Source organism: Monomorium pharaonis, chromosome 10, assembly GCF_013373865.1.
Source record: "Monomorium pharaonis isolate MP-MQ-018 chromosome 10, ASM1337386v2, whole genome shotgun sequence".
NCBI lineage: Eukaryota > Metazoa > Arthropoda > Insecta > Hymenoptera > Formicidae > Monomorium > Monomorium pharaonis.
In genome coordinates, this window is record NC_050476.1 from 18,876,607 (window position 1) to 18,894,046 (window position 17,440).

Here is a 17,440-nt window from a genome sequence, read left to right on the forward strand (position 1 = left end):
GTTCATCACATAATATTTTCGATCTTATCCCTGATGGAAATGTATTACTGAAATATTTTATTGAAAATTTCTCTCAATTGACCTCTTAATTTTTACTAAGATCCATTAAGATTCGTTAATATTAATTAAAATTAATTAAAATTTATTAAGGTTCTTTAAGATTTATTAAAATTCATAAAATGTATTTTTTTGTCAAATAACAATAAAATAAATTTAATGAATTTTAATAAATTTTAATAAATTAAATGAGTTTTAATGAATTTAATGAATTTCAATGAAATAGCTATGTCAATTGAGAGAGATTTTCAAAAAATTTTTATCAGCGATACCATTAACATTAAAGTCAATTCTCACTTTTGCTTTTCTTCCAGATTTCTTGTCATCATTTCTTTTTACTCTACTCCTTTCACGAGGTCTGATCAGTACCCCCCTTATTATAATGAAATATGTACATGGTTGACCTAATGGCGGCTGCTAGAGTTCGCTCTACCGCGCATGATCGAGTACCTCCCACACATCGTTCGGGATAACTGAAACGCGGTTGCGTTGCGCGATTGTGTCGCAGTCAGTCACAGTCACAGTCAGTGTGACCAAATTTCGTTGAAGTCTCATCGTATGTCAAAAAGATGGTGAGTATCGAAGTATCGTGAGCGCGAGGAAGCGATCACGAGTGTGCCACGACGACCTCGTCGCAACACCGAAATGGACGACGTCGTCGGAGCACTCCCGGTATCCTCGCATCCGCCACAGAGTCTCCTCCCTGAGAACGCGTTCCGCGCGCGATCCGCTCGGTTGGTCCCTCCCCCTTTCGAATCGAAGCCGCATCAATACTCCCCTTCGTCACGTTCGTCCTGCATAAAATATAAGGTAATGTAAAAAACGCTTGTGTCTTGCTTCAGCGGATGAAAGCAGTGAAGTGTCCCACGGACGAGCTCAGCCTCTCCAATTGCGCGATCATCAACGCCGACGATTTCCCCGCCGATGTCAGGTAAGGATTCGAAATGCGACGTGGCGACTAGTCTTTAAAACTGATATCGGGACTGTGTATGTGTGTGTTTTGGTCAAGGATTAAAAGCTATATCCGATCGTTCTGTGATACAATCTGCATTACAGCTGCTGTTATACGATGGCCAGTTTAATTTATGAAATGTCAACTAAAATAATAGTATGTGCAAATATAAGCAATAAGAAATACAACTGATTTTTTATTTTCAATTTGAGAAATATCAGATAAAATAATATATGTAAATTGTAGAATAATCCAGAATGATGAAGTATTTTTTAATTTAACAACCCGAGATGTTAGAACTATTAATTTAGTATATTTAATAAAGTTACTGATAGGATGGTGTCGGGGTGGTGAAATTACTCCTCACTCCGTGGTTTCACGTCTGTATATAATAGTTTATTTGAGTTTATTAATACACCTCTTTTATGTACATTTGTTCGCATTTGGGGGCGCGTTCGCTTCCCAATTAAATGTTTTGAAATAATCGATTGAGTGCGTCGCTGTTATGGCCACGTGGTGACGGAGCCTGTGAAATCCAGCTCCTGGATTACTTATACACGGACACTGCGGGTGCGTTTTTAAATTCGCAACGGATGTACTGGAGTGTCATTCTATCTTTGTTCAACTTTCCATAAATAACAAAGATGGAATGACATTCTGGTATCTGGCTGCATCCATTGCGAATTTAAGACTTTCTTTAATTTGATTTGTCAAAATAATATATGGTCTCAATCAATTTTTAATACATAATTTGATGTAAATATTCAGATATAACTGTCTCGTTAGAACCTATTATGAAAAATTGAGTACTTATATTAAATTATTCGATAAATTAATGCAAATTTAAAAAATTATGATTGTAACAGAATTTTTAATAATTAGCAATAAGAAAAACTGAGCAAATAATTTGCACATTGTTATACTGACTTCCATCAATTTAATTATTACTTTATTTGTACTTGAATTCGATCAAGATGCCTATTACAATCTTAATTTTTTAAATATAATTATGTTACAAAAATTTATATAACTGTCTTGCTAAAATTACTTACATGAATTTGAATTAGAGAAAAGTATTCATGAATTATTATTTAAATATTTATCTGTATAAATATTGCAAAATATTTATCTGTATTTTGAAAAAACTCCAGAAAAATGGCCTGTGCATTAAGGCAACAAATTATTTATACATAGAAATATACATTTTAAACAATTCTAAATTATTCTATATGGTTATAAGTTTATCAAATTATATGAATTTAATGGTTTTACTACAAAATTCTCAAAAATTTTTATGAAATGCTTTTTTTTTATAATCAATTTTTTTTATAATCATGTATAATATATTTTTAAATCAATGAGTATACTTATTGATACGTTTGTTGTTTATTGCAGGCATGTCGAAGTAACCACAGCACCAAATTATCACTTTGTGTTTAGCGTGAAAACGCATCATGAGATTCCTCGTGGCACAGTTGGCTTTAGCTTGCCTCAACGAAAGTGGGCGACACTGTCTCTCAATCAGGAGATTGAAGTTCGGCCGTATCATTTTGATCCAACTTCTAACACAGAATGTTTATGCAGCATTGTTTTGGAAGCTGATTTCCTGCAGAAGAAAACGTAATATTGGAAAAAAATTATAAACCACACATAAAATGATCAAAATCTTTAATTCACAAGTCTCTAATCTATAATTCATAAAATATTTTTTCTATGATTAAATTAAATTAATATATTAAACGCACAATGAATCTTAATTTAAATACACAATGCAATCTTCTATTAATCTTTTTAAATTTTTAAAATTATATTTATATATTGTTATTCCAGTGTCACTTTGGAGCCATACAATACAGATGAAATGGCCAAGGATTTCTTGCAACAGTTTTCAGGGCAGGCATTCACCGTGGGTCAGCAGCTGGCATTTCAATTTAAGGATAAGAAGCTGCTTGGATTAGTTGTCAAGAGCTTAGAAGCTGCCGACCTATCAGTCATCAGTTCAGGACAGAGTACAGTGCCTAAGAAGACGAAGATGGGACGTTGCTTGGGCGACACTGTAATACAGTTCGAGAAGGCAGAGAACTCCAGCCTGAATCTCGTCGGACAGGCCAAGGGCAAAGCTGTCCGACAGGCGATTATCAATCCAGATTGGGATTTTCAGAAAATGGGCATTGGTGGCTTGGACAAAGAGTTCAGCGCCATTTTCCGAAGAGCGTTCGCATCCCGCGTTTTTCCGACGGAGGTTGTCACTCAATTAGGCTGCAAACACGTGAAAGGAATCTTATTGTATGGACCACCTGGCACGGGAAAGACATTAATGGCTCGGCAAATAGGAAAGATGTTAAATTCAAGGGAGCCGAAGATTGTAAATGGCCCACAGATTTTGGATAAGTACGTTGGGGAGAGTGAAGCTAACATTAGAAGACTATTCGCAGATGCGGAAGAGGAAGAAAAGAGGGTAAACAATTTGAAATATATATTTGGACACAGTATGTATTTAAGTCGGATTTTTTACACGTAATAAGAGGACAAGAAAAAAAAGAAGAAAACTATCGTATATTTTCAGCTTGGACCAAATAGCGGCCTTCATATAATCATATTCGATGAAATAGATGCCATCTGTAAGTCTCGAGGTAGCGTAGCAGGAAACACAGGGGTTCACGATACAGTGGTTAATCAGCTTCTAGCAAAGATCGATGGTGTCGAGCAATTAAATAATATTCTTGTTATTGGTATGACTAATAGAAGAGATATGATTGATGAGGCCTTGTTGAGACCTGGCAGATTGGAGGTAAAATTGAATTCTTTTACTATCAAATAAAGTTTTATATATATAAACTAAAATGTACACGAATACGAATATGAACAGAATATTTGTTCGCGTTCAATTCAATTTAGTTCAGTTTAATATATTTTTTGTTATTTAATATTTTAAATGTCTTTATTTTTTTATGTTTAAAGCTGCAAATGGAAATTAGCTTACCAGACGAACATGGACGATATCAAATTCTTAACATCCATACAACTCGAATGAGAGAATATAAGAAAATAGCGCCTGATGTAGATTTGAAAGAACTAGCTACTTTGACAAAGAATTTTAGTGGCGCAGAGTTGGAAGGTTTGGTTAGAGCATCCCAAAGTACCGCCATGAATCGATTAATTAAAGCTTCCAACAAGGTAGAGGTAGATCCAGCAGCAATGGAGAAGCTTATGGTGACTAAAAGTGACTTTTTCCACGCGTTAGAGCACGATGTTAAACCAGTAAGTAATCGGGAATCAAAGATATCTTGTTTACTAGAGCTAATCCATTCGTAAGAATAAATTTAAAATTGAACTACTCAGCCAGTTGTAAAATATATTGTTCTTTTGTTTACATGTATTTAATGATGCTACATCTTTCTTCTTTTTTTATTAGACTTTTCTAATGAAATAAAATTTGCTTTTGGTTCATATAACATTTTATTTAAATAATACTATAATAGTTAAATTTTTTAATTTTTTAGGCATTTGGTACAAGTGCTGAAATACTAGATCAATTGTTAACTCGTGGGATCATTAATTGGGGAAAGACAGTGGCTGAAATTCTTGCTGATGGCAGCCTGTGCATTCAGCAAGCTCGAGCAAATGAGGGTTCTGGGCTTGTTTCCGTTCTTTTGGAAGGACCACCGAACAGCGGAAAGACAGCGCTCGCCGCACAAATCGCAAAGAATTCAGACTTTCCGTTTGTTAAAGTATGCACGCCTGAAGATATGGTTGGTTTTATTGAATCTGCAAAATGTCTCTCTATACGAAAGGTGTGGTAACATTTCATTTTATATTACAAAAGTTTATTTCATAATAAATATTTATAATATCAAATAATTCTTTACTAAAAAGTATCAAGCACTGCTATTTTTTTATTTAGAATTCTTTTATTTTTATTATTCCCTATTGATTATTGACATTTATACACAAGTTTAAAGAATTCTTGAAACACAGGATAATCACATTTTAATATTTGTTTAAATTCCTTTAGTTAAAAATAATTTAAAAATATATAAAACGCTAGTTTTTTAATATTTATTCTTTTGCCAAGGCTGTATATATGAAGTAAGGCTTAGATAGTAATTATTGACTATTTGTGCATTTTAGGTATTCGATGATGCATATCGTTCACAGCTCAGTTGTATTTTAGTTGACAACATTGAACGTCTATTAGATTATGGCCCAATCGGACCGAGATATTCTAATCTAACATTGCAAGCGCTTTTGCTGTTGTTAAAGAAATCGCCGCCACCCAAACGCAAGCTGTTGGTTCTGTGCACTTCTAGTTGCAGGTAAAATAAAGGCTTCTTTTTCCATGGAGAAAAAATTATTAAAAGATGTTTTATTTTTAATAATATATTTCTTTTTTCCAGACAAGTTTTAGACGAGCTGGGATTACTTTCAGCATTTAATACCATCCTTCATGTGCCTAATTTGTCAACCCCTGATCATCTGTTAAATGTATTAGAAGAAGTTGATCTCTTCTCAAAACACGAAATGGCTTCCTTGCATGCCCGACTTCAAGGAAAACGGTAAGATATTGCTAACATTTTATTAACAATTTTATTAAGATAATATATAGGGCGTCTGAAGAGATTCAGGGCCAAATTTATACAACGTATTAATGAGGTCGAGGTGAAAGAAAGTTAATAAACTTATGTCCGAAAATGCTTTATTAAAAATTTTTTAATGTTTAAAGATTTTATTAATTATTAGAATAATTGTAATGAACATTAAAAAAATTTTTCTTCTATAAGAGTATAGGCGTTTCTTTGTCGAACTTTTAGATATTCAAATTTTATTATAATTAATATAATAATTTATTAAAATCTTTAAACATTTATAACTTTTCAATAAAGCATTTTCGGACAAGTTTATACGAACTTTTTTACATACACGATATTATATCACCTCGATAACACTCACTCGATAATAATCTTATTAACACTCATCTTATTAATACGTTGCGTAAATTTGGCCTTGACCTTTTCAGACATTGTACATGTGATCCAGTGTTCGATAAATAATTTGTTATAAATATTTCGTCATTATTTATTTTGTTTATTACATATTTTATCATCACATGTATTTTATGATTTCAGCGTATTTATTGGTATCAAGAAGTTGCTGTGCCAAATAGATATGGCACGACAAGTGGAACCAACCTACAGAGTCGCAAAATTCCTATCAAAGTTAGAAGAAGAAGGGGGATTAGAGTAAGATATGTTTCATTTCGAGCTCTATTTCGAGCTCGCATTATAAAGAAGAAAGAAAAATGCGAATATTTGAGCGATCTAAACTCGAAATAAACTTACGTATAAGAGATTTAAAAGCGTAAGCTCTTTTCGAGTTTAGAAGGATAAATAATTTTTTTGCATTTTCAGATTGCAGTAATTTAAATGTAGAAATTTATAGCTTCTGCATATAAGTGAAAGAATAATCAGTGATATCTAGATCTCTTCTGTGTTATCATGAGTTTCCGTGACAAGTAGAAAATAGATAATGCCAGCTTGTATTGTAATGGATATCTGAAAACATAATTAACTCTGTACACTGAAGTACAAGTACATTATTAGATATTCAAACAATTATTAATTTTATAAATCGCAGAAATGAATACCATATTTTCGTATAATCTTTCCATACAATAAATATTTTTTTATGTCATTTTAATTTGATTTAATTCTGATTGACTCTATCAAATTCAATTTTATCATTTTATAGACTTTTAACAGTTTAACAGATTTATTCGTTGAGCTCATGCGTATTTAGAGGTAATAATTTGCCAATTTAAACAAATATCCAAATGTTGCATAATAATGTACAATTGTTGTATAGTTACTAAACAGAAACTTTAGCTTTTGCTGCTGTAGAAATAATTGCACACCAAATGTTGTTTATCACGATTTAAAAGTTTCAGGATGATTCCTCATCTTTCTAAGTTATAATTTTAATTATAACATAGATGGAGAAGAAGAACATTTCTATGAGTAGCATTAGCATGGAATTGCAATAAATACAGCTATAGGTAAAAAGTGAGGGTATAAAGCTGGACATATTTCTATAGTTGTACATTACATGATACATATTTATTCCAGCAGATATTTTTAAAGGGCAGTCTTCTTGAATGGACACGCAGATGTGATTCTAGAACAGTGTTCCCTATTCGCGACAAGTAACGAGAACAAGGACGAGTAATGTAGGTTGATTTTGGCCTAAAAAGTATAATGTAAATTGTACATATAATTTTATAGTTTTTGAGTTATTAAACTCGATCGGTTTAGCCGTTTCTGAGATCCGATAATCTCGGGTGCTCGCAAATCGCGTACTCGCGTAAAAGAGCACGGTCAGGCTCGCGCTGCGCTTTCACTTGGCGCGAGACACTACCGTGTCTCTTGATACAATACCGTTTTATTTATTTACATCCATGAAAGTGATCAAAATTTATTTTAAAAGAATCGAGACGAGTCTTCTCTCATAGTAATATTATTTGAACAATGTTTTGTTCAAATTATTTAATTATCTGTGTTATAGTTTATTTTTATAAATTTTACTACTACACACCACAGACGCGCGCTTTGCGCGCGCTACTTAACTTTTTACTTTTTGTTTTTTAAAAATAAATTACAACGATAATTGTATGGATAATATCTATACAAATTTGACAGCTGTCAACATTTAATCGTAATGACAACTACTCTTGCAACACTACTTTGCAACAATAAGCGCAGCGAGAAAACCAATCGGCATAGCGGAAAAGAGGCAACAATAAACTTAGATACATTCGATATATGCGAGTATCGATGTTACGTGCACTTTTAAAAAAATGGAGGAAAAATATAAAAAATGTTTAAATATTTCTGAAAATTTAAATCCAACGAGCCATCAAACGCGGCTAGAACAAAACGTAAAATGCGCCAAATAAAACTGGTGTTATTACATTTAGCGATTCAAAAACTAAAAAATTATGTATTATTTACGTTATACTTTATAAACTAAATCGACCTGTTTTATTCATCACACTTTAGGGTCGGTATTTATAATCCAATCTTATTTTAAGATCGTCTTAAGTAATGTCTTAAGATGCTAATACGGTTCTGTGATTGGTTGATGGCATCTTAAGATTGTACTTAAGATGATCCTAAATATAAGAATCGACTATGAGTATCGGCCTAAGTCTGTTTTTTATTCCTGCACTGGCTGCACTAGTTCAAAAAGTGTACACTAAAGCGTTCGTTATTCCAGAACTAGTGCAACCAATATCGTTCGTTATTTCAGTGCAGGAAAACTTAGTGCACGAGTTCACTGAACTAGCTGTACTAGAAGTCTGTTTTTTATTCCTGCACTGCTGCACTGGTGTAATAAGTTAGAATAAGACAAATATATTTTTTCTTATTCTAACTTATTGCACTAGTGCAGGAATAAAAAACAAATCTTAGGTCTGGAGATAGTGCGAGCAGTGTAGGATAACCAAATAGCTGGCAATTTCAAAATAAGCAGAAAAACAGAAAACCAATCAGAACTCGCATTAGTCCACATTAGTTGACAGTTTCCGAAGCAGCAGAGTTAGAATTGTTTGTTGCCAGCATGAACTCTGATTGACTTCTGCTTTTCTGCCAAGGTCTAAATTCTTCGTAAATTAATATTTTCATAATTAACTATTAATTATTTTTATTTATTATTATTTCCTCTTAAAAAATATATACTTTGTATAGAAGTAAATATATTTAATGCATTAAATCGATTTATTAATTCGTATGCAATTTCTCTTGATAATCGAAAATGCATTATAAAATCCTTGTCAGTATAATTATTGACAATATTTTCGATATAATTTTGTATTTTTATATGTTAGATCCTTTTAATTAATTCAAACAATGGATGTAATGTTTCTAATTCATTATGTTCTAAAAAGTTAATTAATATGGTAAAAATTTGCGGATTTACGATATTATTAATAATACTAAATAATAAGCATACAATAATATTTCTTACCATCATTTTCTTCAATTAAAATCTGTTCTAATGGTAGAACAGGATATATATTTTCATCTTCATCAGATGAATCTATCAGTTCCACCCCAGATGGCACAAAATATTTATAAAATATTTATAAAAAGGAAAAATATTTATAATAAATATTTTGTACATATTTTTATGTCCAAGTTTGTCAGGTATAAAAAAAATTATGATAAACATTTATGAAAATATTTAAAATAAATATTTATTTATTATTATTAAAGAATATAAAAAATATTTCAAGTTCATATACCATAAATATTTTTCAGTACATTAAAAAAATATATTCTATATATTAATAATAATTTTTGTATCATTTCTAAATGGTTTATGAAAAATAATTATATTATCTTTAAAAAATATTTTTTGAAAATAAATTTATAAAATATTTATAAATATTTATGATAATATTTTGTGCTATCTGAGATAGGCAAAATGTGGCGCGCCATATTATTGTTGCACTGCTTTGCACTGTAGTGTTTTCTATTCCCGTCTGCATTCTCAGTTCTCGTTTACACCAGCTCAGTTCTAGTGCAGAATTAGTTCAGTTCAGTGCAGGAATAAAAAACAAACCTTTTGCCACTTTATGGAAGAAATAAGAGAACATACATTTAAGCAATAGTTTAATAATACAATAGTTATTAGCAGATAAAGTACTTATTTAGCAAATAGAAATAATTGATGAAACATTTCACCAACTTTCGATTATATAGTATTTAATTAGTTTAACGTACGAATATAATTAATTCAATACAAGTTAATTAGTAATTTAGCTTATATTTATAGCATTACTTTTATGTACCATAGGAAAAAGTAGTTTATTTGCTTAATTAATATTAAACTTTTCACTGTAAATGTGTAATATAAAAAATGTTTTATTTTAAATAATACTAGGAAATAAAGTAAGAAGAAAAAGGATGCTCTGAATGTGAACATCTTTTTTCATTGTAAAAGAGTAATATTTATAAAAAGAGAAAGGCTCTTTGGCATGGGACATCAATGATAACAATAATTAATAAATAATAATCTTGTATATGCTAAAAGATTTATATATATATATATATCTCAGAAATATTGGGAAACACTGTTCTAGTTTGTAATTGAAAAAACATTGGTTGTAAGGATATGATACCTGTCATATCCTTATTCAGTAATTAAATGGAACGTCAGAACGTCTAATCATTTCACAGAAAGTGTCAATTTGCTTGTAAGGATATGGCAGATGTCAACATACAGCAATAAACATAGCTACAAAGAAATGTACTTGTTATATTCTCGTATACCATGTATTTATTGTTGAGTGCATCCGCAAGTGCACATATTGTATATTGTATGCTATGGATAATCGTGCACATGTTGATTCAATGTTTGTCACTATACAGGAAAAAAATTATAATAATAGATAGAATAGTCGTAAAGCTTGTATTACACAGCAACTGCTAATGACAATCCAACTGGCAATTGCGACTATAATTCGCAATCCATCGATTAGAGCACAGGAACTAGCGATTACGACTGGCGATCGGAGGATCGGATGCACTCTATTTCGTAAATTGCTAATCGCAGTCGCAATCACCAGTTGGATATCGTTAGCAGTTGTTAGTAATACAGATTTAATGACAGCTGAATTTTAGTCAATATCTGTGTCAATACTTCTCTAATCTTCGACGTATATCAACAAAGGAGCATTCCAATTATCGCGTGAAACATATTTATTCTGTTACAAATACAATTGCGAAGGACGATAATGAGAAGAGGGCATTATGCACTCTTGTTGCATTATGTACATATGCGTTTTGTATTCTTGTTTTTTAGTATGGATTAAAATAGATTAATATAATTATTTAATTTGTTGTTAGAATATAAGTTGCTCTTAATTGTGAATTATCAACGAACGATAATATAAGTTTATTTATTTCTTTTATACAATGCTGTGTTAATTGTATCTGTTATAGCTTGAGGAATTCCTCAAGCTAATTATTTGCATTATATGTGTATATGTGCATAAAAAACGAAACATACGTATCGCAAGCGTATAACAAAAAAAATTTTGCTTGTGCAGTATTTCTTGTAATATAATCAATTTGTCTCTGTATTAATCAATGTGATCTGCTATCGATGCAAGACAAAAATAAAATTACTCACGAATGTAGAAGGCCTTTAATAATATGCATATCAATAACATCGCATGTAAAGGAGAATCAAATGAGTCGAATTAATGTACACACATTTTCCTTTGTAATTCTGCCCATAAAATATTCCTAAATATGAAAAAGAAAGGTAAATGGTTATAATTGAGTAAATTACTTAGGCCCATTTCTACCAACGTAAATTAACTTTAATCTCGGTTCAACTTTATGTTTTTCTAATTTTTGGAACTAGAATGAAATAACAAGCAAGTTAAACCGAGATTAAAGTTAATCTACGTTGGTAGAAACAAGCCTTAAGGATATTTTTTAATTAAAGTTAATATAGGTTTATATAATTAATTTAATTATGTTAAAAGTTACATGAACAAAAAAACTTAGTTATAAAAATCACGTTAAGATTAAATTAAATCAAAAATTAATTTTGAAAAATATTTATATTAAATTAGAAAGTCATTTTATTAAAATCAGATTTTACTGAAACAATTACAATGTAGATATTAAATATTTAATATTTTATTTGTAAATTAAGTTTATATAAAATAATCAAGAAATATTGACTACGTTTACACGTCGGGTTTAACAACATAGGAGTTATAAAACTGGCTAACTCCAGCCATTCCTCGGAAGAATGAAATGGTAATGATTGGCCAGCTCGTCATTGTTTTAGATAGGAAAATGTATTTTTTCCTTTATAATTTCTTCTATTTGCGCAGATTAATTTTTAACTTAAGAAAAAAGTTGATAAGAAAATTAAATCACAATTATAAGAATAAATTAAAATTACAACTATAAAAATAAAAAATTAACTTGTTTAAATATATCGGTTGGGTTCAGAGAGCACGCTTTTGGCGAACCCAGCCATTATCATTCGTCGATAGCACTTGTCTGACATATCGAACTCTGGTCATATGGATCAGTGCACCAATCGTGCACAAGTATATCCAAATCTTTTTATCATTGAGTATTGCTGCCGCGCGCCGACCTTATGGCTCTCGCACACTAGACGCGATAAGCGACGAGCAATGCGTGATATCCAATGAGAGCTCTGCATTTTCGAACATTTCATCGCCATATTGGAAAAATCAGAACTCTCATTGGATATCGCTCATCGCTTGCAATAGTGTGTGAGAGCCATTACTCAATACAACGCAATTTTATGATTTTCCATCGTGACTGACGTGACTGTTGCGTGCGATAATTTGCAGTGCATATTTTGCGAATAGAGGTGAAAGTGATATACGCGTGTGTGTGATGTGGCAATAATAGATTAATCAAGGTCGATAAGATACCAAGATCGGAGAATGAAATCGAACGCCAGCCTCGATCCTTGGCGCGGAGCGAGTACGGAAACTACGCTCGGCAGCGACGATACACCGAACGATCGTTTCGAGGACTCCTTTCTGGACAAGGATATCGTCGGCCACCAACGATTGTCCGACTCCGAGCAGTACTTGCAGAAGCTGTGTAAGACGCTGTGATTCACGCCTCTGAAAATTTTCTCTTTGCAGATTTCTATTTTCCTCTAAAATTTCTAACAGTTCTTTGTTTTGACAGATTCGAGGTTAAGGGTGCTTCAGGGAGGCACCACAAAAAAGGATCTCGTAACGTCGCTGTCGGTGGCGAAGGAGGATTGTATCGCGCGTTTGATCACCTCCGGGAACAATCCCCGGTCTGAGGAGGAAGCTGAGCTCGCGTCGAATCCGTTGATACGACATATAGCCCCTCACTTACAAGTAAGCAATTTGATAACGCATTTGAAAACTGTTATTCATTTATTTATTTGCGACTAATGCCCGATTTCTTCATGTCCAGTTGTCTTGCGGTTAAAATTATCCAGGAGATAAACTACCAGATCCATGTACGTGATTGGTCAAACTTGAGATTTATCCTCTGGATAACTTTATCGGGAAGTGAAGAAATCAAGCATTAAACTCGTTTTTGTATCATGCAGATTAAGATTTACGGTTTAATTTACTTTATATTGTTTTTTAACTCTAAGGATGGAATTCATAGACCAATCTTATTCAAAATCCATCATCTTCTTCAATAAAAAGTAGTACTTTGTCCCTGAGGGGACAATGTACTACTTTTTATTATACTTACAAGTTTGTAGAATAAGGGCAGCTATATTGCCTGACTTTGAAATCCATCTTAAATACAATCTGATACAATCTTGAGATGTCAATACTGTTATTTCATTGGTTAAGTAAAATCTTAAGGAGCTGTTTTTTCATTGGTCAATACTGTTATTTTATTGGTTAAGTCTTAAGAGGGCTAAACAGCTCGTCAAATTTAATTGAGGTCGATAATGTAGAGTCATTTATTTATACTTGTTCATAAAAATATTTACTTTAAAATACAAGTTATGTAGCTTATTCATACAAATGAATGATACACTGCAGTTTGGAATAAATTGAGGAATAAAAAAAACAAAAAATTTTAATTTGTAAATGAAATTAAAATTTTTTTTGTTTTTTGTACAATATTTTTACGTGCGTATCATGTTTATTGTCTGTACTTTGATTGTGGAGAAGAATTTTTAATTCTGTAAATACAATTAAAAGATTAATGAATTGGACATAATCAAAATAATCGGTAAAACGGAACAAGTTCAGCATCCCTTAGGCGCTTTCACTATAGATTTCTCAGTGAAAGCGCTCAAATGAACAAAATTTGATCTAATTAATAAATAACTTTTTTTTACGACTTGTAATCATAATTTGACGAATATAGTCTTATTCCTCTATTTATTCCGAATCTTTTTTCTTCCAGAAACTGATTAAAAAAAATCTTTTAATTTTTACCATCGCTATATTGTTTTTTAAATTAACTTTTTTTTACTGTTTACTAAAACAAACATTCAATTTTTGAGGGGAGGGGGTGTAATATAATGGTAGTTTTTTGAAGAGAAATGTTTAAAGAGTATATATGAATTTTCATATTTTTTAAATAATTTATATGGTTATAAGGGCGAAGACGAAAACGACCCATAAAGAGGGTTCCGAAAAACACAGCACAGATTAAAGGTTAAGACAATTTTTGAACTTAAGATCGGTCTATGAATTTTGCCCTATGAATTCTAATTCTAAGACCAATCAGGATTGTTTGAGATTTTGGACATAATTTTCCTATTTTGCCGATTCTTCCTCAAATTCAGATATGTACAAGAGAGTAAAAAACGTGTTTTAGTTCATGTATAATTGTGCAATTGTATTCCTTGCATGTTAAAAGAAGTACTAGATTTTTTTAAGACTTTTTAGAGCTCAAAAATTCTTTGAAAGAATTCAACTGTTTGCCAGTAATCCAGTTGTATCTTATTTTTATTTTAAATTAATGTGTAAATGGTTGTTTTTAAATAATTTTTTTTAAACTACTTATTTAGAGAAAATGGATTTGGCAAACAAAATTTACGTATCAAATCGCATAATTAAATGCTTTTTTTTATTATATTTGATTTTTTAATATTTGTTTTTTATTGAAAATCACTCATTTTTATGTGCCTAAATAATTATACTTTTTGAAGAATTTGGCGTTTATTTATTAAATCAATTCTTTTACTCAATTCGTAATTAATTTTCGGTAATTAAATTATACATTTTATTTTTCCTCAAAGTGAATTGCAGACATTTGTTGCTAAAATGGCAAAACTTGATATGCCATGACATGTTCATGACATTTTACAGATTTGTTTAAATCACTTTAAAAAAATGAAAAAAATAGTTGGACACAAGTTACTCAAATTTGTAGAGATAAGATGCCGTTTTTTACATTGTATTGTAAGAATTAATCTATATTGATGCAAATCTAAATCTGTCAAAAGCAATAAAATTATGTAACAAAGAAAATTCTATCTATCTATTTTTTATGCATAGGCTTTAACAGCCAGCGAATTGGTTCATCTCCTGAAAGCCGACGTACTTGAAGCAACCATACAGTCTGAGTGCGAACAGGATATTACAGAAGAATTGCAAACAAATCAGTCATCAACGGAGCAGAAGTCAGAAGATAATAATTAGTTATTTTAAATTCAGTTAGGTAAGTTGATTTTTTTTCTTTATCAAGTCACATAAAAATTAATGGTCTATAAAATTAACACATTAAAAATTGTATAAATAAAACATTCAATTAAAAGTCAAGTTAACATAAAATTAACTTAAATTAAAATTTTTTAAATTTAATAAATTATTTTGTTAAATAATTAAAAACGATTAAAATTATAATTTTTATAATTATAATTACTTTGAACAATTAAAAAAAAGTAATTGTAATAAAACATACTTATACATTTAATATTTTTACTTATAAAATTATTTTTATATATTCAAATATCAAATATTTGAATTGTAAATTAGGTTTATGTAAAATAAAGAAATATAATTTCCTAGGAAGAAATGATATTTTTCTTTTATATAATTATCTATAATAATAATATAAAAATAATTGTAATAATTATTTTTTAATAAGTTTTATTTTACAATTTCTGTCACTTTCTTTTGAAATTATCGCAATCACTAATAATGTATGTTTTTTTCTATTCAAATAAATAATGTTACATAACGGTAATAATCGCGATGGACACAAAAACTCAATGTCCAATGTTAAAAATTTTATAAGAAAAAAAATTTGTTGAAAAATCTGAGGATACCTATTATTACTTTTAGAGAAACAAAAAGACATTTTAAATTACAAAAAAATTTATGAAAGTTGAAAATAACTGGTTAAAATTAAAAATTATCTTATTTGAAAATATCTAAGCTATGTTTAACTTTATTACTTAACTCCTAATTAGTTATTATCTGGGATTCTAAATTTCCAACACAAAAGATAACATGTCGGTTGAAGCATTATCTGGCAAAGTTTTTCTACTGATAACCGGCGCGAGTCGCGGTATCGGCCGGCAAATCGCAATAACATTCGGTTCGCTTCTCGAGGAAGGCTCGCGTATTCTTTTATTAGCGAGGAATAAAGATGCGTTACAAGAAGTCGCCAAAAATATACCTTCCAAAGTGAAAGTTTGTACCATCAGCACGGATTTGAGTAAAACGACTGTCAACGATTTTAAAGGTAAATCGAAATTCCTACTTTCAAGTATAGTTTTCATACACGATGCTGAATCAGAAAGAAAAAACAAATTTTATTTTTATAACATTCCAGAATTCATATCGGAATCTTTGAATGGAACTACTCCTGATGCATTTGATCGAATGGTTCTGGTACATAATGTAGGGTCCTTAGGCGACATGTCTCAAACTGTTAACGAAATATTGGACGTGAATATCTGGAGAAATCTTTTCGATTTGAACTTTTCCATACCTGCTTTGTTAAACGCAGTGGTCATGAATAAGTTTGCTAATAAAAATATTAAGAAAACGGTTATCAACATTACATCTTTGTATGCTATTCAAGCAGGCATTGGTAGTGCTCAATATTCCTCAGTGAAAGCAGCACGAGAAATGTATTTTAAGGCATGTATATTATTTTTAATACGATACTCTATCCATGTAATAAATATCACATTTTTTCAATTATTGTGCTTTTTTTATATAGGTTTTTGCTTTGGAAAATCCAGATGTTAACGTGTTGAATTACGCTCCAGGACCGGTCGACACGGATATGTTTGCAATGGTATGTGAAAAACTCGTTGATCCCGAAACTAGAAAGCTGTTTAATGAGATGCGAGAAAAGAAAACCGTATTGACAACGGAACAGACTGTTAATCGTCTTGTGCAGATCTTGAAAGAACGAAAATACAATTCGGCCGATCATGTAGATTATTACGATGAATTGTGAAGTAAAAATAATGATATTCATAGAGAGAAGAAACAAAAAAAAAAAAGAACTTAACGAATAAATTTCTTCTTTTACATTATATGTTTACGTAATTTTTTCTGCATTCTTAAAGATATAATAACATAGTAACTTAAATAATATAAAAATATTGTAAATATTGTAAATTTTTCTCTCTATAAATAATTTATATATATATATATATATAATTTTTCTTTAATGGTTTTTTATGATAATTGATAAACTTGATAATCTTTCAACAACAATTAATAACTCTACAAAGGATTTATACAGTTTTATTTAAAAAATCCTAAATGTTTATATAGACAAAATATTCATATTCTCTATTGTAATGAATTCCGTCGATCTTACACTTTCTTTTATAAAATACTTTATAGAAAAACATCAAAAATGTAGAAAATATATATGTACATACATAGAAACTATGGAC

The 17,440-nt window shown here is 30.5% G+C and overlaps 2 protein-coding genes and 1 long non-coding RNA gene across 6 annotated transcripts; 2 read left to right on the forward strand and 1 right to left on the reverse strand.

The window, feature by feature from the left end:
* The first annotated feature begins 483 nt into the window (after positions 1 to 483).
* Positions 484 to 6,700, forward strand: LOC105836005 (vesicle-fusing ATPase 1). The gene is made up of 10 exons (XM_012679746.3): positions 484 to 629; positions 900 to 988; positions 2,405 to 2,629; positions 2,840 to 3,467; positions 3,576 to 3,800; positions 3,971 to 4,270; positions 4,513 to 4,803; positions 5,141 to 5,325; positions 5,407 to 5,565; positions 6,136 to 6,700. The coding sequence occupies exons 1-10, from the start codon at positions 627 to 629 to the stop codon at positions 6,251 to 6,253; spliced, it is 2,223 nt and encodes a 740-aa protein (XP_012535200.1). The 5' UTR covers positions 484 to 626; the 3' UTR covers positions 6,254 to 6,700.
* Positions 6,701 to 9,483: 2,783 nt separating this feature from the next.
* LOC118647591 lies at positions 9,484 to 11,947 on the reverse strand. The gene is made up of 2 exons (XR_004964792.1): positions 11,764 to 11,947; positions 9,484 to 11,313 (listed from the first exon to the last, which is right to left on the reverse strand). It is a non-coding gene; the product is annotated as an uncharacterized LOC118647591 (long non-coding RNA).
* Positions 11,948 to 12,317: 370 nt separating this feature from the next.
* LOC105828484 (sepiapterin reductase) lies at positions 12,318 to 17,432 on the forward strand. 4 transcript variants are annotated; one of them, XM_012666832.3, is made up of 4 exons: positions 12,318 to 12,666; positions 12,757 to 12,935; positions 15,075 to 15,237; positions 16,027 to 16,161. In XM_012666832.3, the coding sequence occupies exons 1-3, from the start codon at positions 12,504 to 12,506 to the stop codon at positions 15,216 to 15,218; spliced, it is 486 nt and encodes a 161-aa protein (XP_012522286.1). In that variant the 5' UTR covers positions 12,318 to 12,503; the 3' UTR covers positions 15,219 to 15,237; positions 16,027 to 16,161. The 4 variants fall into 4 exon arrangements, with proteins under 4 accessions (XP_012522286.1, XP_036148665.1, XP_012522283.1 ...); XM_036292772.1 differs by having other exon boundaries at positions 12,321 to 12,666; positions 15,992 to 16,126; XM_012666829.2 differs by lacking the exons at positions 12,318 to 12,666; positions 12,757 to 12,935 and adding exons at positions 16,357 to 16,667; positions 16,750 to 17,432 and having other exon boundaries at positions 15,099 to 15,237; positions 15,992 to 16,266.
* Positions 17,433 to 17,440: the final 8 nt, after the last annotated feature.

Bases quoted from the DNA above. Each gene is read 5' to 3' on its own strand.
- LOC105836005 (XM_012679746.3), top strand. The intron at 2,630-2,839 runs GTAATATTGGAA...TTGTTATTCCAG, and splicing joins GATTTCCTGCAGAAGAAAAC to TGTCACTTTGGAGCCATACA. The intron at 4,271-4,512 runs GTAAGTAATCGG...TTAATTTTTTAG, and splicing joins TAGAGCACGATGTTAAACCA to GCATTTGGTACAAGTGCTGA.
- LOC105828484 (XM_012666829.2), top strand. From the start codon at position 16,032: ATGTCGGTTGAAGCATTATCTGGCAAAGTTTTTCTACTGATAACCGGC. The intron at 16,267-16,356 runs GTAAATCGAAAT...ATAACATTCCAG, and splicing joins GACTGTCAACGATTTTAAAG to AATTCATATCGGAATCTTTG. The intron at 16,668-16,749 runs GCATGTATATTA...TTTTTTATATAG, and splicing joins CACGAGAAATGTATTTTAAG to GTTTTTGCTTTGGAAAATCC.